The 21,960-nt window shown below is 36.9% G+C and overlaps 3 protein-coding genes across 3 annotated transcripts; all 3 read left to right on the plus strand.

The window, feature by feature from the left end:
- Positions 1–5,708: 5,708 nt before the first annotated feature.
- Positions 5,709–7,305, plus strand: LOC113279218 (basic 7S globulin-like). Its single transcript, XM_026527917.1, has 4 exons — positions 5,709–6,155; positions 6,300–6,339; positions 6,447–6,559; positions 7,237–7,305. Exons 1-4 carry the CDS (start codon positions 5,709–5,711, stop codon positions 7,303–7,305), a joined length of 669 nt encoding a protein of 222 aa, XP_026383702.1.
- A 685-nt stretch (positions 7,306–7,990) lies between these two features.
- LOC113277567 (GDSL esterase/lipase At4g16230-like) lies at positions 7,991–9,896 on the plus strand. Its single transcript, XM_026526630.1, has 5 exons — positions 7,991–8,357; positions 8,438–8,568; positions 8,658–8,903; positions 8,999–9,266; positions 9,356–9,896. The coding sequence occupies exons 1-5, from the start codon at positions 8,054–8,056 to the stop codon at positions 9,577–9,579; spliced, it is 1,173 nt and encodes a 390-aa protein (XP_026382415.1). The 5' UTR covers positions 7,991–8,053; the 3' UTR covers positions 9,580–9,896.
- Positions 9,897–10,167: 271 nt separating this feature from the next.
- On the plus strand, positions 10,168–17,484 carry LOC113279219 (GDSL esterase/lipase At4g16230-like). Its single transcript, XM_026527919.1, has 5 exons — positions 10,168–10,477; positions 16,352–16,482; positions 16,579–16,824; positions 16,913–17,165; positions 17,261–17,484. The coding sequence occupies exons 1-5, from the start codon at positions 10,168–10,170 to the stop codon at positions 17,482–17,484; spliced, it is 1,164 nt and encodes a 387-aa protein (XP_026383704.1).
- The last annotated feature ends 4,476 nt before the right edge of the window (positions 17,485–21,960 follow it).

The raw sequence follows: 21,960 nt of genomic DNA on the forward strand, positions 1-21,960 counted from the left end.
GAAAGGATCGCCGACTGCATAGAAGAAATACCCACAGATCCTGCTTGGCGTATCTGAGGCACCGCGCAACGTAAGACCCAACACTAATAGAGAAAGGAAGGACCAGTTCCAAGCCATCGGTAGAAACCAGGGGGAAAACGGAAGGACTAGGCATGGCTCAAACCCACCACCCCCTCTTCCTTGCAGGAAAGACCGCGCAGTCGAATTACTGGGTCAGTGGGTCACCGAACAAGAAATTCAGTTTCCCCCGACCGTAGTAGACATTAAAAAAATGGATAAGAACTTCTCCAGGTACTTCCACTATCATCGAAGGTTGGGGCACCCAACAGAAGAATGTTTTGTTATAAGGAGTATATTTGAACGCAAGCGCGCCGCTGGGGAGCTCGGGGAAACTAAGCAAGCGATCGAGCATGATCCTTTCCCTCGCCATTAATGCGAAATAAAGGAGGAGAGGAAGAATATGAATGATAACACCACATTGTAAACACACCCTTTTTTATGGTAAGAACAATTTTCCCTTTCAAAATTTGAGAGCAATGTGATGTGAAAAGGTCGCAGGATAGCCAAAGGCTCCTGATTAACCGACATTTACGAAAGGTCTCAGGATATCCAAAGGCGCCTGATTGACTGAGAAATTTACAAAAGGTCTCAGGAAAGCCAATGACGCCTGATTGAATGACAAATCTACAAAAGGTCTCAGGAAAGCCAATGGCGCCTGATTGACTGACAAATCTACAAAAGGTCTTAGGAAATCCAATGGCGCCTGATTGACTGACAAATCTACAAAAGGTCTCAGGAAAGCCAATGGCGCCTGATTGACTGACAAATCTACAAAAGGTCTCAGGAAAGGCAATGGCGCCTGATTGACTGACAAATCTACAAAAGTTCTCAGTAAAGCCAAGGGCGTCTGATTGACTGACAAATCTACAAAGGTCTCAGGAAAGCAAAAGGCGCCTGATTGACTGACAAATCTACGAAAAAATCTCAGGCAAGCCAAAGGCTCCTGATAGGCTAACAAATCTACAAATGGTCATCAGAAAGCCAAAGGCACTTACATGGAACACAAACCCAAGAAATGGATGTCGCGGGAGTAGGCGCGTTTCACTAACGCCCATCCCACCCAGCACCCTTCGATAAAAAGAGGGGGAGTAGGCGCATTCAATCAACGCCACCCTACCCAACACCCTTTCAATACAAGAGGAAGGCATATGCGCGTTTCACTAACGCCCACCCACCCAGCACTCTTCGATAAAAAGAGGGGAGTAGGCGCGTTCAATCAACGCCCACCCCTCCCAACACCCTTTCAATACAAGAGGAAGGCATATGCGTGTTTTATTAACGCCCACCCCACACCCTGAAGAAAAGAGAAGAGAGGGAGTAGGAAAGTTTTTTTTAACGCTCACGCCTAACCAAAAAAGAAAAAGGGGGGGGGGGTGCACGTCCCATCAACACGTCACAAAAGGGAAATAACCACGAACAGTTGCTGCTTCAGGAAACCAAGAATAACAAGAAATACCAATAATTAATTAACCAATCACCATAATATCCCACAAATAAAAAATAAGAAGAGAAAGAACAACAACAAACCAACACACATTATTCAGGAAACAAAGCTCCAAAATAACCAAGGGAAGATAAAGGGAAAGCTAATATAAAAAGAAGCGCCTTCAGCAGATTAAAGCTTAGCCAACTCCTGTCGTTTCTTCTCAAGATCTGCACGAACCTCTGCGTCGGCGGTTTCTGCTCGCAACACCTCGTCGTTGTCCACCCCAACATCAACAAGTAGCAGGTTTAATACCTCCTTCTTACTAGCAGTCGCTTTAGAGCGCCTCTCCAGTTCCTCCTCAAGCTTAGAAATCTGGCTGGATAGTCGGCCGCGAGGGTCATTACGACCCTTCACCTTCGCCAATAACTCCTCCAGCCACTTTATCGGAAACTGGACATTGACTGCAGAGCGCACGACAGTCTCCCATCCACGCATTGTCGCTGCGTCAATAGGATCATCCCCTACACGCGTGAGTTGCTCGACGACTTCCAAGAGGTTCTTAGTCATATAACACAAAATACGAACGTCTAGAAGACCCGCCTTCGGTTTTGTTAATCAAAAATTAAATTCTAAACTAGTGGTTTCTGCTTCAAACCAAGTTTCAATTTTATCAGTTCGACATGACCTTTTTTGTTGATCAAATAGTCAACACACTATGTTCTTAGATCCGGTAATATCTCACTGGAAAACAAGAAAGTGTTTCATTCCGGAAACTGATTTTTATTTTCAAGTTTCCTTCCAAAATATACTTGAGTATATCCAATAAAATCTTTCTCTTAATATATGGCTTTGTTTTGTGCGAAAATATGTCAACAGAAATATTATGTTCTGGCATCCGCAATCATAGCCTTTTGGTACTGCATTTGGATTTACTAATCTCGTTGTTTCCGGTCTAAACATATCTTTTGTTAGATCGTATCTAGGATCAAAATACTCAGCTCGAGTTTTCATGAGATGATATATCCTTCAAGCATGGTATTCCATCAATATTTTTGTTTTTAGTTTCTTATCAATTTTCACGGCAAGATCCTTGTTTCAATACCATGAAATGATATTCTCCATTTTCGTCTTACCAAATATGGTAACTATCTGTGGAAATATTTTCCTTATCTCTAAAAATCAAACCATTATACTTTCATTCCATATATATTTCATTCCGTAGTTTTAGTCATTTAAATTGATCATTCAATCTATGATACATTTATCATTTCCGGAATACTTTCCGCAGGAAATTTAATTTCTTGTTTGGATAAGATTTTCCTTTTACAAAAATAATGCTATTCCGTTTTCCGGGTATCGTTCCACTTAAAACCACCAATATTCTCATATATGTTCTTGGTGGCGTATTGCTAATATACAGGCCCAGAAAATCTATTGTTCAGAGGTTCGGAGATATTAGCAGTGTGAATAACAAAGACTCATTAAGCTTTACTCTTCTGGTACATGAAGGGATATAACTATTCAATGGTTCACGGTGATTAAGGCGTTAAAATATTTAGCAAATATTCATGGAGTGTGAAGGGTGAATATTGCGAAGTGTGAAGTTTAGTCATTAGCTAGATATTTGACTTGTCTAGAAAACTACCTAAATTACACAAGATCATTTTATTTTTGGCAAATTAACTGATCTTCGTTGATCTTTTGTTTTGTTTGATCTCCGTCGATCTTCTGATAACTTGAGTCTTGATCACTTCATCTTGACTTTGACTTCAGTTTGAATTTGATATGGTCTTCACTTCACGTGCCTGACCACACGGTTACTTGATTTATTCTTCACTCCGCCATACAATTGCCTCGACCCTTTTCTGCACCTCGACTACTTGTTTGTACGTGCTAAATATATATATACTAATACACTCCCTCAAGTTGAACACGTAGAAAAACGTAGTGTGCAAATTGAACAGTTGAAGAAAACTTGTGACAAACAATCTGTACTTCACCTTCGAACACGACACTTGATCTTCGGTTGCAGCGCTTGAAAGTTGAAACAAACTATATATAACACGGTAACACTGCAGAATATACATGAAAATTGTCTTGACTTGGCTAATTAAGTTTGGTGAAGGTCTACGATCCATACACTTAACTTTTGAGAATCAACTTGCTTGGCCAATGAATTTGGTTAGTTTAACTATAAGAAAAACTTCATGTTGTATCAACATTGAGAAATATTGGTAGACGTCTAGGAGACTTTTTAAATGAAAAGATTCTCCTAGAGGAAAATATTGCGGAAAATTACGAGAAATCGTAATTATTATTATATTTTATGATATAAAGATCTCACCAAGAATGGCAATTAAACAAATTCACCACTTTTAGCGTCCTAAATATAAGGAGATATTTTATGTGGTAAAGATATAAAAAATCCATAATAAAGATGGAAAATATTTGTATTGATTCTTGAAAAAAACAGAAAATATTTTCAAGATAACCTGCAAACAAGAAATTTTCGTCCTTAAATTTAAGGAGATATTTTTATTCCATAAAAATACGGTATGATGTGCAGTAATCCTAAATATATACTACGAATATGGAATTATTTTTAGTTATGGTTTGCAGTAATCATAAAAATATACCACGAAGATGAAAATACTTTTGGTGAAAGAAATATATACTTTTCGCATAATATCCGCAAAATATTTAGGAAAAAAATATTATTGGACATATTATAAATGAATATATTTGGATACAAAGATACTTTAGAAAGTAAGTCAATTTCCATAATAAGATATACGAAAATTAAAATATTTCGGAAATTGATAGTCAGATAATAAATGATAACAGTGATCTTTGACACTGAAGACAATAATCTTCCAAGAACACATGTGATAAGTTAATGATTATACTCAAAGGCATCAGGATTAGGAAATTTTGTTTGGACGATAAAAAAAAACATAAAAATGTCAGACAAGAACTTTGTTATATATATTTGATCAAAAAATATTGATGTTCAATTTAAAATGGAATTATTATTGAACATTAAAATAGAACGCAGAAGCGATTGGATCGAGAGCCTCATTGCACTGAAACCATCTTAATTTTTGATATGTAGATCAAACTCAAGATGGATATCATTGATATTAGACAGATAATAAAATCAAATCAATGATAAAATAAAACAATCAAGAAGAAACAAATCTACATACCAAAATAATAATTGAGACGATGTTTAACGTGGTTCGGTCAACTCGACCTACGTCCACAAACAACCCCGTAGAGTGAATAATAATGTTGATCATCAGAACATTCTGAGATGATTAACAACTACATTGAGACTCTCTATTTATAGAGTATAAATAATTAATATAAGATATTATATTATTCTCTAGAATATATATCTAATTAACTAAAATATGAATACTACTCCCTCTGTTTCAAAAAGATCGTCCTCTATTCCATTTTGGTATGTTTCAAAATTATGTCCAGCTTCTGTTTATAGTCATATTTTTCCAATGAACTCTCTAATATACCCTTAAGTTTTTATATTTATAAAATATTTTTTAATGAGATTCAATCTAAAATATTAATGAAATTTGTGTAATTAAGGAAACAAATATATCCTTCATTCCTTTTTGTATTTCCTATTTACATTCCCATAACAATTTTTGGTAGTTTTTATTACTAAGAGTTTTATTGAAATAAATTAGGCAAGTAATTAAGGGTAGGCATGTAAACTACTATGGTCTCCTTAATATCTTGACAAAGTCAAAGCGGACTGTCTTTTTGAAACGGAGGGAGTAGGAATTAGCTAGATATTTGATTTGTCTAGAAAACTACCTAAATTACACAAGATCATTTTATTTTTGGAAACTTAACTGATCTCCGTCAATCTTTTATGTTTTTTGATCTCCGTCGATCTTCTGATAACTTGAGTGTTGATCACTTCATCTTGACTTTGACTCTATTTTGAATTTGATATGGTCTCCACTTTATGTGCCTGACTACATGGTCACTTGATCATCTTTTTGTCACTTGATCTTCTCTTTATCCCTACAGTCTTCATGATCACTTGGAATTCTTGTATACATGTTATATTCTAATATTTACTCATTTTATTCTTCTTTTTCTCTTCGTATTTTCCTCTTTCTCCAATGCTTTAATTCCTCCTAATCCTTCTGGTAACAGCTTCGATCTTGAAAGAGACCCATCAATCCTTCAATATATGATCAAAATCAACCAAGGAACTCCTCAAGCCGAAGTAAAATTAGTAGTCGACCTCGGTGGAAAGTTACCCTGGTTTGGGTGCCGTAAAGGTTATAATTCATCATCGTACCATCCAGTCAGTTGCATGTTACCCCAATGTTCTCAAGCGAACAAACCTGTCAGTACTTGTGCATTATACAATGGCACTGCTAAGCCTTATAATAATGCATGCATCATTTACATAAGAAATCCAGTAACACGATATGCCGGTAGAGGTGACCTCATCTCAGATCTTATGACTGTTACATATAATTTTAACCTTGAAGTCAGCCAGGCGGTTACTTCACTTCGCAGGTTTGCATTTGGTTGTGCGGCTTCTAGTAATTTCTTTACTAGATTGTCTAAAGCTTCTAAAGGAGTAACTGGTCTTGGACGTTCATCTGCTCTTTCCTTAGTTCCACAAATTGTAGTTGCATTTCGATTTTCTCGCATATTTCAAGATCAAGATTAGGGTTCGTGCAGCCAAATCTTAAAAACGTTTAGCACGTCGATTTTGTTCGGTTCCTATTTTCCGTTTCTTTCTCTCTTGTTTAATATGGTTCCTTTCTAGAATGAAACTTTCTATTCTTCCAATCCTTTGACTAAAAAAAGTATATGAGAGAACTGATTTGGGATATTCGATAGAATTGATTTGCAACATAAAATGAGAAATCGAGATTGGAAGATAATATTTTATCTAGTGTGTCAATTGTCACAGATTACAAAGGTATTGCTGACTTCATCAATAAGAATTATAAGGACATACCTTCGAAAGCTGAAAACACAACTAAAGAAGTTGAAGTGATTCTGGATACACTTCCACAAGCTAAGGTAAGATACATAAGTAAAAAACACAATTCGGCAGCGGATACTCTATCCAAGGAAGCATGAATATGAGTCATCATATATCTTTGCATCTTAGGGGGAAAAAATTAGTAAACCATTTATATTGTCTAATATTTTTGATAAAGATGACATTGTAAACTTATTGTATTATAAATATAACCTTCTTATATATATAAAAAGAAGAGAGAAATCGAGACAATTCATGAAAGCCGTGCAATGCAATGTGGTCTCACGGTCTCACTCTATCCAGATAAGACTAACTCTTAGTGTGTTAACTGATTAAATAATTTTTGGTTTTTTATCGAGGAAAATGCTAGCCTTACTGACCCAAAATCCCGACGGAAATCTCCACTGAAACAGATTGATGGAACCCATTCTCCCCATTGATAATCACAATATTAGGAGCACATTTGTGTAACATCCAATCACCTGTCGGGATCTTTTGCGAGGGAAAAACTTGTCAAGGTGTTTCATTTTGTTGACACTTGTATTGGTAACTTATGTGGTAGAGTGTAGCTAGCCACAAGAATTCGTTAGTATTTTAAGTAGCGGTTTAAGGATAACATGTGGTGTTTGCATGAACAATGAACATGGTCCTCTCTTTGTTATCCCATTTTCCAGCTTTATTTACAACAACTAACATGTATTGTTTGCATTAACAGCTTGATTTTGGCAATTTGCTTGTCTTACTTGCTAACAATTTTACTTTATCAGATCCATATTACTGCTAGCTTTCAATGATAACAACTTTAAAGAGTAAATGTTCTATTTCGTTTTATTCTTATTTTTAACTTGGAGTTATCCACAGTCCGTTGATAGAGAACGTCAAGTGGATACACGCCGTTGGTATCATAGGTGATTTTGGTTGGACTTACCTCCTGCATGATTATGACTGACTAGATGGGAATATACACAGGTAAATAGCATAGCGTAGCTGAAATCTGAATCCATTGTCTAGTGCAACGGAGACTTGTGCATCTCTTTCATTTAAGAAGGTAATCTCACATGCATTTCTCAAATGATATTGCACAAATTCTCTTTTTGGACACTCAAATGGCACAATTTGATAGATATTGATATTTAAAATCTGAATTCAAAATTCCATCACAAGAGCATATTATCAGACAGTTCATTGAGTTTAAAGTCCCAATCCATATGGTGCCCAAGAGCATTTAATGGTCAGCTGCAGCATTGGATATGGGTAGTTCTAGACAGACAGAACCCCCGAAAAACAACCCAAAACTGTCATCCCCTTACTGAAAACACTACGATTTGGGTTATTTAGTTGGGGAGGTTTGTCAAGAATTTTTGGTTGCATATATAGCAGAATCAAAAGTCTGAAAAATGAGGTACAAACATCGGTTATTTAATCTGACACGCAATAACAAAGGCATCATCATGGCAAGAGTACATGCTTCTTGATTGCAGTGAGTCATAAAGTTCGAATCTTATGCACGAAAACAGAAAATTGAACCCAAAATGATCATAATTACCTCCTCATACTCAAATTCTCATCGTGCACATCTTCTTCTTATGAATGTTCTTCTCATGGTTCTTGCAGTGTTTACGATGAGCTGCCATCGTTCTAGTTCAGTCACACCCTTGGAGAGTAAGCCTCGCGCAATATTTGTTTTTGGAGATTCCTTGGTTGATCCTGGTAACAATAACTACATTAGTGGTACACTTGCAAAAAATAATTTCTACCCTTTTGGAATTGATTTTCCTATCGGGAAAACTTTTACCGGTTGTTTTACAAACGGAAGAACAATAATTGACATCATAGGTAAGACATAATTTGTTATTTGCTGGGTTTCTTTGTAACATGAATTCGATTAAAAAATCATTCGTTGATGTATCATGCAGGAGAAGAGTTGGGAGTGAAAGATTATATTCCTCCTTACATGGATCCAACAACGGTTGGAGATGTCGTTCTTCGTGGAGTCAATTATGCTTCTGGTGGGGCTGGAATTCTTAACGACACTGGCGCTATCTTTGTATGTTCATAAGCTTTATTATACGCATACACATGCACGTTCTCCACCTAGTGTTGATGATTAAATTAAATTTGAGCAATATTGTACAGGGTAATCGGTTTAACATGGATGCACAGCTCGATAACTTTGCGAATACTAGGAACTATATAATCTCGAATATCAGTGGTGTTGGTTCCAAGAAACTTCTTGAAAAAGCTCTTTTCCTGGTAGTAATGGGTTCCAATGAATTCATTGACAACTACTTCACTCCGATTGTTTCAATACCTAAGCAAAAGTTAGTTTCCCCGGAAATTTTTGTTGATTCAATGATCTCAAAATTCAGACTACAACTAACAGTAAGATGAATTACTCTATCCTTCCGTTTGTTCGTTCCAATACACGTTTACAAAAACATCGAATGTTTTATTTTGTTCTTCATCACTATATGTAGAGACTGTATAAAATGGATGCAAGAAAGATTGCTGTTGCAAATGTTGGACCTGTTGGTTGCATTCCAATAGAAAGAGCACTGAATTACAAATCATGGTATACAACCAGTGATTCTTGCATTAGTGCTATGAATAATGCAGCGATGGTATTCAACAAGAAACTGAAGAGCCTAATCATAGAGTTGAACTCAAATCTTGTGCAATCCAAATTTGTATATGTAGATAGCTACGGCGTGATATCTCATATTTTCCATAACTATAAATCTTATGGTACGTAAGTTGGATATCTAGTTACATTGACTCGAAATTAACTAGCTACTTGATAATGAGTATCTGTCTTTGTTGTGATGTTTAACTAGGTTTTGAGGATTACAAAACTGCATGTTGGAAAGTACTTCCAGATTCATCTTGGAAATTGTACAAGCCGGCGCCATTAGTTTGTAAGGACAGATCCAAGTATGTATTTTGGGATTTTGCTCATCCAACTGAAGCTACTTACGTCATTTTTGCAAACAAAGTGCTCGAAGATCGTGATTCTAGTTACACATATCCAATGAATATCCGCCAACTCTACTACTCATGAGCCTTTGCTCACCTACAGTATGCATATATATACACTGTAAAATCATTTCACCACAAGTGAAAATTGCCAAGTATTCCATCCACAATGTAATTCAATGTAAGTTTTTCGGTGTTAGGTTACCGATCCTAAACTCGTCATAAGGCCATGAGTAGAATTCAACTCGAAAACCGATTGAGGGTACCCATTGACTTATACACTACCCAATTAAGTCTCATCTAACCAATGTGGGACTAGAGTCCCAACATTCAAGTTTTAATTCTTTATATACTTAACAACACCGATATTTATGGTTGTACATATTAATTCACATGCTTTAATTTCTGACATCAGACACTTCATCCATACAGTGAAAGTAGCTAGGCGCATTTACTCTTGTTATGGGATGTACTTTATGATCAACTGCATTGCATATAGTACATAAAGGTCTGAAGAAATGGGTTACACACAATATGTTATCCAAAATCCAACCAACTGGCAATACGAAGTGCAATAAAAAAGTCATGGTCATGACAAAATTACAGGCCTTTTGATTGCGTAGATTCATATAATTTCGTATCCTACGTAAGAAAACAGAAAACCGAATCCAGAATGATTAGAAGTACCTCCTCTTACTCGAATTGTCATCATGCACATATTCTTCTTACGAATGTTCTTATGGTTCTTACCGTGTTTACGCTGAGTTGCAGCAGTACTAATTCTGCAACACCCCTGGAGAGTCACGATATGGACGAACCTCGGGCAATGTATATTTTTGGAGATTCCTTGGTTGATGCTGGCAACATTAACTACATTAATCCTCTGACTAAAAACAATAACTACCCTAATGGAATTGATTTTCCTAGCGGGAAAAGATTTACAGGTCGTTCTACAAATGGAAGAACAGTTGTCGACATCATAGGTAAGAATATACTCTGTTAATTTGCACGTTTGAATTTGACAAAATGATAATTTATCGAGAATAATAATATATTATCAATCTTTAGAGCTCCGAACTCCACGGAGTTTCTCTCACATGGCGATTTCAAAAAACCACAGACTCAGCCTCTCAATCGAATCAATCTTGATTGATTCAGTTTGACAATGTGCTAACTGAACTTTTCCGCTGTCTAAGAACGGATTCTTTGATCCTTCCTCTTAGGGCCGGGATTTATTGGTTAGTGGAGTTTGTTTTAGTCGCCATTACTTTAGGGTTTAAAGTTTCTTTTAGGGTTTTAAATAATTAGGGTTTACGGTTTCATTGTTATTGGCTTATGATTACTGGAAGATCGAAAGCTCGATCGTTGAGAATGTTACGTAACAACCAGAATAAACTAGAAGCAAACAAGGGTTCACAGGATCCGGAAAGAAAATTTTTTCAGTTGGAGCGGAAGACATATACGATGGAAGTTGATTATTATGACAAGATAAGAATTGTGAAGATAACAGAGAGGGGACGGAATGGATACAGGGCATGGCTAGCTTTTCATCCTCAGATGATTGGGTGGTTGAAGACAATCGTCGACAACATGATGGAAGATGAAATGATAGCAGATACATGGAAGGAGAAGATGGGGGGAGATATTTATCTAGCACAGAAAAAAGTAAATAGTGAGGGAACTTATTTGAGAGTCTCAAGATACAGGAAGAACGAAGAAGGGAGAACTTTTAGTCTTTGCTTCCCCTGTGGTGAGAAATACCAGTGCTGGTATACTCTTTCAATTGTTTTGGAAAAGTTTGTAGTTCAAGAGAACTGTCAGGCTACAAGAGAAAGCTTGAGAGCTGATGACTTTCCAAGCTTATCTCAGCAAAGTGCAATGAAGGGAGTGGTAAAAGTCTCGAAGAACATAGGGTGGGGAAAAATAGCTGCAATGATCAAAAGGAGACTAGGTTGGAAAAGATACATGAAGTTGGAGGAAGAGAATAAACTAACAGCACTTATTCCTTTGGAAAACAATGAGTGGAGAAGTCTATGGAAGCCAAAAATCTGGGAGGAGAATGGAGTAATTATTAAGGTGTACAAGTGGCAAGGAGAAGAATTTCCAAAGCTTAATAATATACAGGGTGCAGTCAGAGGAAAAAAGGAAAAAACAATGAAGGAAATGGAAGTCGTTCCTCTACAGATGTTTAGTGAAGCTGAAAAATGGATAAAAGTGCGTGGTTTGCCTGTAAGATTCTGGGGGGGGGGAAAATTTTAGAAAAATTGCAGACAATCTAGGAGGAATGGACAGAGTTTCAGCTGAAACATTAAACATTAAGAAGAAAGAAAGAATACACTTCTTCAGGATGTCTGTCAGGGGAGAAATTGACAAAATTCCGACGGTTGTGGTTCAGGAGATAGGTGGAGTTAAGCGGGTATTAACTATTCAGTGGGATGTGTTTTATAAGCCATTACAGGAATGGAGTCAGAAGGAGTACGAAAATAAAGTAGCAGAATTTGAGATGAAAATGGCGGAATTATCTAAAGATGATAATGTAGCTGACAACTGCTCAGGATACGAAGATGGAAGGACGTCCGGAATTGCTTCCAAAACACATGTTCAGGAGAAAGGGAAAACAAGCAGAGTGTATGAGGATGATAAAAAACTCACACAATAATGAGAATGAATATGTAAATCTGCAAACTACAGAAGAAAGATGGGGACTTACACCAAGACAACATAATGCGCATTCTAACGTGCATTCAAAAGAGCATTCTAACGCATACTCCAGGAAATGGACTGGTTCAACATCGGGATCCAGATTCTCTCCACTGGAAAACAATGATAACTCTGTAACTTCGGAGAGATCTTTTGTTATAAGGAGAAATAGTCTGGAAGACAGAGTTGTGCAGAATTTGGAGAAGGTGAAGCGAAGTACTGCAGGTGAAGAAGATTGTTTAATAGAGAACACAGTCCTCTCGTTAGTAAAGGTGGCCTGTAGTTACGGAACCATTAATCAACAGCAGCGTGATATTTTGAAAAACAACATGACTGAGTTGGTTTATCTTTATCGTCAGTGGACCAGAGGAGTAGAAGTAGAGGAAGACGAAGAGGCGGAAGAGGGAGGACAAGATGTTTATGTGGAAGATGCAGAAAGGGTGGAAAAAGCAAATGAACATGAAGCGGAGAATGTTGCTGTGAATGGTAATGTGGAAGAGGTAAGTAGTGCAGAAGAAATCTGTGCCGCAAGGGAAGAAGTAATCATCAATGGATTTTAAAATTTTATGTTGGAATATAAGAGGAATGAATGACTTTGACAAGCAAGTGTCGGTGAGGAATTTAATTCATTCTCAGAAGTGTGCAGTTTGTTTGATACAGGAGACGAAGATTCAAAACATGACAGATATGTTTGTGCGTCAACTTTGGTATGATGAAAATTTCGACTGGAATTACATTCCGTCGAATGGAAATAGCGGAGGAATCTTAACAATCTGGAATAGCAGCAGATTTGAGAAGATGGACGAGAGACTTGGGTTTAATAATATTACAGTCTCCTTTTCGACAAGAATTAACGGATTCCAGTGGGCAGTCACCAACGTGTACAACCCTTGTGAACACGAGCCAAGAACAGAGTTCTGGCAGGATATGTACGAGGTGAGGAATTGGTGGACAGGTCCTATATGTATAGCGGGTGACATGAATGCAATTCGATCCAGTGAAGAAAGGAATCGTGGTGATGGCGACAGTCGGAATACATCAATGCTAAACAAGTTGGATCGATTCTTGTTTAGCCATGATTTTGAAGAGGCGTTTCCGAATGCTTTGCAGGTGGTTTTGACGAGAACAATTTCAGATCATAATCCAATTTTGGTTATTTCTGAATCGGTCATGCCTTCAAATCTATATTTCAAGGTAGATAGGGTGTGGATAGAGCACAAGGATTTCGTTCAGAATGTGAAGTTGTGGTGGGATAGCTTGACTTATTCTGGTAGTGTAAGTACTCGTTTTTTCTTAAAACTTCAAAATCTGAAACATTTTATTAAGCCCTGGAAGAAGCAGGAGTTCGGCCATTTTTCCAGAGTTAAAGACGAGCTCACAACAAGAATTCATGAGCTTAATATAATGGAGGAAACGGTTATGCTAACTCATTCTCAAATGGAGGAGAGAAATTTATGCAAGATGAAGTTGAGAAATATTGAATCAATGGAAGCGAAGAAATGGCAGCTGAGATCGAAACAAAATGACTTTAGGTGGGGTTATTTGAATACCAGATATTTCCACAGTATGGCTAGTGCAAGGAAGAAGCGGAATACAATTGCAAAATTACAGATTGATGGACGTGATTGTTTTGATATCAAAATAATTAAGGAAGATATCCGAAATTATTATATTAATCTTTTTACGCAGGGAGATGAGGTGTCTTCGGGTATGGAAAATTTGCACTTTCCGAAAATTACAGAGGTGGAAAGAAGGTGGTTAGAGCGCGAGTTTTCGGAAGATGAAGTTTGGGAGGTGGTAAGGAAAATGGGCAGTAACAAAGCACCCGGTCCGGATGGATTTACTACTGAATTTTTCAAAAGCTGCTGGAGTACTTTAAAGGATGAATTTATGGGGCTAATCAATGACTTTCACAGGTTTGGTTCAATAGATTGGCGCTTTAATTGTTCTTTTATTACTCTTATTCCAAAAAAGGAGGACTCTTGTACTCCTAAAGATTATAGACCACTAAGTCTTATTGGTATGGTGTACAAGATTGTATCTAAGACTCTTGCAGTTCGCCTGAAGACGGTGATGCCAAGACTGGTCTCTGGGGCTTTTATTCATGGCAAACAAATTCTAGATGGTGTTTTAATTGCTAATGAATGTGTTGACAGCAGGCTAAAGGCAAGAAAACAAGGAATTTTGTGTAAGATTGATATGGAGAAAGCTTTTGATAATGTGAATTGGAATGCCTTGTTCACAATTCTTCAGAAGCACGAATTTGGATGTAAATGGATTTCTTGGATTAAATGGTGTGTAACTACTACTCATCTTTCTATTCTTGTGAATGGTGGTTCTACAGAAAAATTCAAACCAGGTAAGGGTCTTCGGCAAGGTGACTCTTTATCACCGTATCTTTTCCTTCTGGTGGTGGAAATTCTTTCTAAGCTTATTAACGATGCGGTGGAGAGGGGTCAGCTTTCGGGTTTTAAAGTGGCGGAAAATGGTTCTATTATTTCTCATCTTCAATTTGCAGATGATACTTTGATTTTTATTGATGCGTCAGTGGAGGAAGTTAGACGTTTGCTGATTATATTGGCTGTATTCGAAACAATTACGGGTCTGAAACTGAACCTAGATAAGAGCATTATGATTAGTGTGGGAGCTGATGGGGTTATAGATGATCTGGCTAGAGAACTAGGCTGTAAGACAGAGAAGCTTCCTTTTTTATATCTTGGGATGCCAATTGGAAACCATTGGCGTAGTACTTCGGTGTGGGATCAAGTGCTGATAAGAATGGAGCAAAAGTTGGCATCATGGAAGAAACGACAACTTAATAAAGCGGGTAAGTTAATTCTTATTAAGAGCTCTCTGGCAAGTCTACCTATTTATTATCTCTCGCTTTTTTATCTTCCGGTGAGTGTGGAAAAGAAAATGATTAAGATCATGCGCAATTTCATGTGGGGAGCTGCGGAAGGTAGAAGGAAAATGGTTTGGGTCTCTTGGAAGAAAATTTACATCCCGAAGGAGAATGGGGTAGGCGTGAAGAATCTGAGGAAAACAAATCATTCTTTGTTAATTAAGTGGATTTGGAGATTTTGGAAAAACAAGAATAGTTTATGGAGGAGAACTGTGAATGAAAAATTTTCTTATAATAATAATCTTCTAATTCCCGGTACGGATAATTCTTGTCAAGGAAGGAGTCTTTGGAAGAATGTCACTAATATGGTGCCTCTAATACAAAATATGATGTCTTTCAAGGTAAGGAAAGGGAAGGGCATTCGTTTTTGGAAGGATCAATGGTTAGATAGGGGTACACTTCAGGATCTTTTTCCGGTTGTTTTCAAAGCAGCAAGGCTGAAAAACGCTTCAATTTCGGACATGATTGTGAATGGGGAGTTGGTTTGCGATTTTGTGAGACATTTGAACATGAATGAGCAACTTGAATGGGATTTACTTAAGCGGGACTTGCATCAGTTGCCTGTTTTGGTGGACGAGGATGACACAATGGAGATTATGGAAAACTTCAGTTCTTTGAATTGTTATAAGAATCTTATAGGTGACTTGGAGGAGTGCAGCTTCAATCAATTCCTTTGGAAATCCAACATTCCTAACAAGGTTAGTTTCATCTTATGGGCTTCCTTTCATGATTCTCTCCCCACTAGAGATATGTTGAGACATCGTGGTGTTCAATTAGAAAGTGATCAATGTGTTCTTTGTAACAACGTAAGGGAATCTGCAAATCACATGTTCCTTCATTGCACATATGCTTTTGATATTTGGAAGTATTTCATTGCGGCCTTCAGAATTGCTTGGCCTTTCCCAAGCACGTTATTGCAATTGTTTGAAACGTGGACCACTAATGTGCTGCGTGGTAGGGGTAGACAGGTTTGGCAAGTTTTGCATTACGCGGTTTGTTGGGTTTTGTGGAAGGAACAGAACGGAAGGGTTTTCGGAGGTCGTCATAAGTGTGTGCAAGAAAGTATTGATTTGGTCAAACAAGTAGTAATTTTATGGTAATGTGATAATGATACTTTCAAGTTTGTTGTCCCAAATCTTGTCTGGAGTAATTGGGATACTCTTATGTGTTGTAATTGACCTTGTTGGGGTTTTTTTTTTTTTCTCTTTTAATATAACCTTTTGTTTCAAAAAAATAATTTATCGATGTCGAGCAGGAGAAGAGTTGGGAGTGAAAGATTATATTCCTCCTTACTTGGATCCAACTACAGTTGGAGATGTCGTTCTTCGTGGAGTCAATTATGCTTGTGGTGGTGCTGGAATTCTTTGTGACACTGGCGCTATCTTAGTACGTAATTCATAAGTCTGATGGATCTCTTCGACATATACACGTTGTCCCTCCTAGTGTTGGTGATTAAAATGTAAGCAATATTTGATTATGCAGCGTAATACGATCAACATGGATGCACAAGTCGATAATTTTGCGAATACAAGGAACTATATAATCTCGAATCTTGGTGGCAGTGGTTCCAAGATACTTCTTGAAAAAGCTCTTTTCGCTGTAGTAGTGGGTTCCAACGATTTCACTGACAACTACTTCACTCCAGTTATTTCAATACCTAAGCAGATGTTGGAATCCCCGGAAATATTTGTTGATTCAATGATCTCAAAATTCAGACTTCAGCTAACAGTAAGATGAGTTACTCAAATCACTTTCTTTTTTACGTTCAATCGTACATCCGATAAGCATTTTCATGGTCATTAATCAATATATGTAGAGATTGTATGAAATGGATGCAAGAAAAATAGCTGTTGCAAATGTTGGACCGGTTGGTTGCATTCCGATAGAAAGAGCTTTGTATACAACCGGTGATTCTTGCAGAAGTGCCATGAATGATGCAGCAATGTTGTTCAACAAGAAATTGAAGAGCCTACTCGTGGAGTTGAACGCGAATCTCGTTGAATCCAAATTTGTATATGTAGATAGCTACAAAGTGTTATCTCATATTTTCGATAATTATCAATCATACGGTACGCTAGTTGGATATTTAATTACGTTGATTAAAGATTAACCACTTGACAAATGAGTATTATTAATTTTGTCTGTCTATGTGGATTTTAACCAGGTTTTGAGGATTTCAAAACTGGATGTGTTAAATTGCTAGCGGATCCAACTCTAGGAATGGTCAGTCCGGCGCCATTAGTTTGTAAAGACCGATCCAAGCATGTATTTTGGGATTTGGCTCATCCAACTGAAGCTACTTATGCCATTTTCGCAAAGAAGGTGCTCGAAGACCGCGGTTCTACGTACACATATCCAATGAATGTTCGCCAACTTTATTACTCATGAACCTTTTTCTTCAACAACTGCCATTGCATGTATAATGCAAAGTCTTTTATTTTTTTTTATTTTTTTTTAAGATTGTGGGTTTAAATCGCATCTTTCCATTTTTTACAATTCTAAATTAACTAACCAAGAACTAATTTTATTCTTGGATAGTTTTGGATGATGTCGGTGCAACTGCACTGTGAGTGTGACTAGTGCAAAATAAAATTAGCTAGTCCTCCCTGCTCTTTCTTGGATGTGAGAAGGCTTTGAAATCCCTCAAAAAGCTCATTGTTTCTTTCACCCCAAATGGACCACTAAATTGCAGCAAAGATGTAAGGCCATACTAGTTTGCCCACCCAAACTTGAAAAGCCCACTGAGGACCAACAAAAATCTAATGAGAGGATTTAGTTTCCTTTTTTCTTTTCTTTTCCTTTTTTTTCTTGAGAAAAGGTGTAGACTGTTTTTTCTTTTTGAAAATAACCAAGATATATTACTGAAAGAAATACTAATCTGCAGATTCAGACCCATTTGGTACTAACTCGGGTTGAGTTGTCCGCCTGTTGACTGAATCTGTGTGATTAGTCATTTCTTGGAAAGGTACACAAGTAGCATTCATATTACATACTTCATAAGCTTTGACAGTGTCAAAAGCTATTGGTAGAAATAAAAAAGATGGTGTTTCAGCAAAAATAGTAGATTGGTGTGTAGATTTTCTTCCTTCCTTAGCTAGCACATCTGCCACTTTGTTAGCTTTGCGATCCACATATTGAAAGCCTCCAAAATCGGATAGAGTCTGAGCTATATTCTTAACTTCATCTAGGATTGCCTCACATTTCCACTTGACTGAGCTTGGTTTACCTTGCAAGTAGTTGATGGTGTTCTGGCTGTCACCTTCAATGGCCAAATTAGTCAGATTGTTTCATGTTGTTGTCTGTAGCAGAGCTACATCTTCAGCTGATTCTGACCTGCAAATGCCCATTGCTGCACCTTTGAAAGTTCATGTCCAATTGCACAAGACAAAACCAAAACCTGCATTAGTATTTGCAGATAACCATGAGGCATCGCAGTTTAATTTATAGAAATTAGTAGCAGGGAAAGTCCAGCAGATTTGAACATAAGTTTTGGTGATGCTCTGTAATGTTCCTAGCAATTGTGAAGGATGCCAATAGTTATAGTGTCTTGCAATATCTATAGCTAGCTGATTTGGGGTTCTATTTTTGTTTTCAAAAACTCTAAGACAACGTTCTTTCCAAATGAACCAGCATTTGGTGGCAGCTAGTTCCATAGAGATTGAATTGATATCCCCTGCCAACCAGTTGTTATACATATCAAGGAAAGAGATATTCATGTAAGAAGGGTTAGAGAATACTCCCTGACAAGGCATTAGATGTAGCCGCCAAACTGCAGTTGCATATTCACATTCAAAAAATAAATGGAAGGTTGTTTCTTCCACTCGCTTGCAGAAAAAACACTTTCTTTCTTCCTCTGATGTTATTCCAAGTTTTGTTTTTGTAGGTGAAATATCTTGTAAGCACTTCCAAATGAATAACTTTATTGTCTGTGAAGTATTCATACTCCAAAGTTATTTCCAAAATTTCTTAGTTTTGATGGGATTAGAGTCAGTTTGATTTTGAAGTTTAGCATATAATGATTTCACAGTGAAATCCCCATTAGTTGTGAGCATCCATCTGAGTTTGTCTTTCTTCAAGATACCCCTGTCTGTTGTGTATAGCTTTATGTTACTGATTTCATTGACTAGAGTAGTGTCGAACAAATAATGTAGCAGAGATTATTCCAATTCTTAGTTTTACAGTCAATTAACTGTGAAACAAGTGTTATATTGGAATGGTCATTGTGAAAGGAATTCACAAGAGGTTCAGTTCTGTTAGGAAGCCGTTTATCCTCCCAAATATTTATATAGGTGCCATCACCCACCTCCCAAAAGCCGTGGTTTTTTATATGTTCAATTCCTTGAAGAATGCATTTCCAAATCCAAGAAGCTTGTGATTTCTTCTTGGATAGGAGAGCACCCGTTTTTTTTGAAGTATTTACCTTTTAGAATTTGTGCCCATAAGTCATCAGGATGACTCACCAGCCTCCAAGCAATTCTGCTGATCATTGCTTGGTTTACTTTGTTTGCCTCTTTAAAACCTAATCCTCCTTGATTAACAGGTTTACAAAGAAAATCAAAAGATTTAATGTATATACCTTTAGAGTTGGTGTGTTTCCCCCACCAGAAATCTCTCTGGATGTAATTAATTCTTTTGTTAATCTTCTTAGGTAGCACAAAGCATCCCATACTGAAAATGGGCATGCTAGACATAATAGACTTATTTAGCACCATTTTACTGGGTTGTGACAATATTTTGCCTAACCAAGTCTTTATTCTTAATTCTAGTTTTTCAATTACGAAATCAAAGATTTTTAACTTAGACTTGTCAATGAATAAAGGTGTAACTAAGTGAGTGTCTTTGATATTTATTTTTTTTATTTTCAGCAGTCTTGAGATAATCCTTTGGTGTTTGGCGTACACTTTTTCGACACTACAAAAGAAATGAGGGACAGCCTAATGCACCCTTGTGTATAGACAGAGGGAAAAATCACTACAACTACAAGGTTGATCTTAAACGCGTTACACTGGGTTACTCGGATCTTGTAGTAAGACATTAATTCGGTCAACTCTGATAGCTTTTTGGGGCCTTCTTAATGAAGGAAATTAAATTTACAGGTTTTACTTAACATATATATAGGTTAGTTCAAAGCAATGTCGAAACTACGAAAAAGTGATTTTTCACTGCGTATTGATTATAATAGACCGGTTTTACTTAACATATACGTCAGTGCAATCCATTTGCACGATGATCATTGATATTCATAGTTTGTTATTGATATTAGATAAATATGTTATCCCACATGGTTCTATCATTATGTTGTGCACCATTGATACAATCTAGGGTAAAATAAACATAATCACAATAAATATATTCATCTTCAGCAACACCGAGTTTTGAACCCCGGACTTTGTTAGATTTGTTACTCTTTTCCCGAGGTTAAGATTGAGAATCCATATTACAGGAAATTAAGAAATATAGATAAGGTGTGACTAGTTTATATTGTTATAGATTAGAAGAATAGTGAGAGATTGAGAAATTATGTTGTCAGTTGAAATGAATTTCAAGTGGAGTATTTATAGAGGGAATTTCTGGCCGTTGGATGATAAATAACTTAGCGATGATCATTGAAGTGAGCAACATAAAAATTATCGCTAGCACTCTTCTGACCGTCGAGCGGCTTTAAGACCATCGAGCGATGGAATCTTTATCGCTCGTTAGAGACTCTATCTCGTATGCCTAAGTTGTATATATGACAGTTAGATAATTAGGTTTGCCACTTTGCCGTACTCATGGTGGGGAAAAAACGGCAAACAAAGGCATTTAACTGGTGCATTCGAATTAGCCTAATAATAGATTTACAGGGGGTTAGTCCTCGAGTGATTTTGGGAGAGTTGAGTGTATTTTGAATCTTGGGTATTTTGAGAGAGTTTGAGAGAGTGTAGGGAGTTTGAGAGAGTTTGGTGTTTTTGAGTTCAGGGAGTTTGGGGGAGTGTAGAGAGTTTGAGAGATTTTATTAGAGGGAGTTTGGGAGAGTTTGGAGGAGTTTGAGAGAGTTCATTCCTAACTCATTCTCTTTTAAGAAACAACAAATCCTCATTTGCAAGTAAAAATGATCTTTAATCAAATGAAAATAAATAAATAAAAATGATCATATCTATGTATATCAATAGTATGTTATTCTTGTGCAACGAGATAATTTTTTTTTAACAGTCTCCATTCAATTCTAACTCCCTTTGTTCACGAACATTATCCCACATATCATCCGCTATACTCTTTCTCCATGTATTAGCTTCGTGACGTTGTTGTTCTTGAATTTGTGTCAAAACTTCATCATCATTTTCAAATTTCAAGCGATGATGGTTGGCTATCTTCCTCCTCCTCGACTGGAAACTCATCTGAACGACATTCTTTTCGCAAGAAGTTGTATAAGCCTGCACAAGCTGTCACTATCATCTACATGGTAATATCTCTTTCCCTGTCTCTCTATCCCTCTCTCCCACTAACATCTTTTGGAATATATCTTTACAAGCAACAATAAAAATAACTCTGAGACTTCATTGCAAAAAAACAAAATTATCATTTAGCTTTGTTTTTCATGGGTGACATTTGTGTGATTCGATGCCAATAAAGTACGAGCAGAATAAACACATCCAAAGTTCAAAAATAAGCTTGGAGTCAAGAAACAATAATGATTTAAATATGTCATCGTTGGATTAGCTATATTAATATTCACTAAATGTCTTTGGTTCTGGTGCTGACATAGATGTTTTGTTCAGTTGTTATATGAATCGAAAAGTAAAACCAGTTCAAACTGACATCAATAGTCTTAAATGTGAATCCAAACCCAGGAGAATCTTCCCTACTCCTAATCTTTCTACTTCT

This window comes from Papaver somniferum, chromosome 5, assembly GCF_003573695.1.
Source record: "Papaver somniferum cultivar HN1 chromosome 5, ASM357369v1, whole genome shotgun sequence".
Classification (NCBI taxonomy): domain Eukaryota; kingdom Viridiplantae; phylum Streptophyta; class Magnoliopsida; order Ranunculales; family Papaveraceae; genus Papaver; species Papaver somniferum.

Bases quoted from the DNA above. Each gene is read 5' to 3' on its own strand.
- LOC113279219 (XM_026527919.1), top strand. From the start codon at position 10,168: ATGATTAGAAGTACCTCCTCTTACTCGAATTGTCATCATGCACATATT. The intron at 16,483-16,578 runs GTACGTAATTCA...TTGATTATGCAG, and splicing joins GTGACACTGGCGCTATCTTA to CGTAATACGATCAACATGGA. The intron at 17,166-17,260 runs GTACGCTAGTTG...GATTTTAACCAG, and splicing joins CGATAATTATCAATCATACG to GTTTTGAGGATTTCAAAACT.
- LOC113277567 (XM_026526630.1), top strand. From the start codon at position 8,054: ATGATCATAATTACCTCCTCATACTCAAATTCTCATCGTGCACATCTT. The intron at 8,904-8,998 runs GTAAGATGAATT...CACTATATGTAG, and splicing joins AATTCAGACTACAACTAACA to AGACTGTATAAAATGGATGC. The intron at 9,267-9,355 runs GTACGTAAGTTG...ATGTTTAACTAG, and splicing joins CCATAACTATAAATCTTATG to GTTTTGAGGATTACAAAACT.
- LOC113279218 (XM_026527917.1), top strand. From the start codon at position 5,709: ATGATCAAAATCAACCAAGGAACTCCTCAAGCCGAAGTAAAATTAGTA. The intron at 6,340-6,446 runs GTATATGAGAGA...CAATTGTCACAG, and splicing joins CAATCCTTTGACTAAAAAAA to ATTACAAAGGTATTGCTGAC. The intron at 6,560-7,236 runs GTAAGATACATA...TTGCATTAACAG, and splicing joins ATACACTTCCACAAGCTAAG to CTTGATTTTGGCAATTTGCT.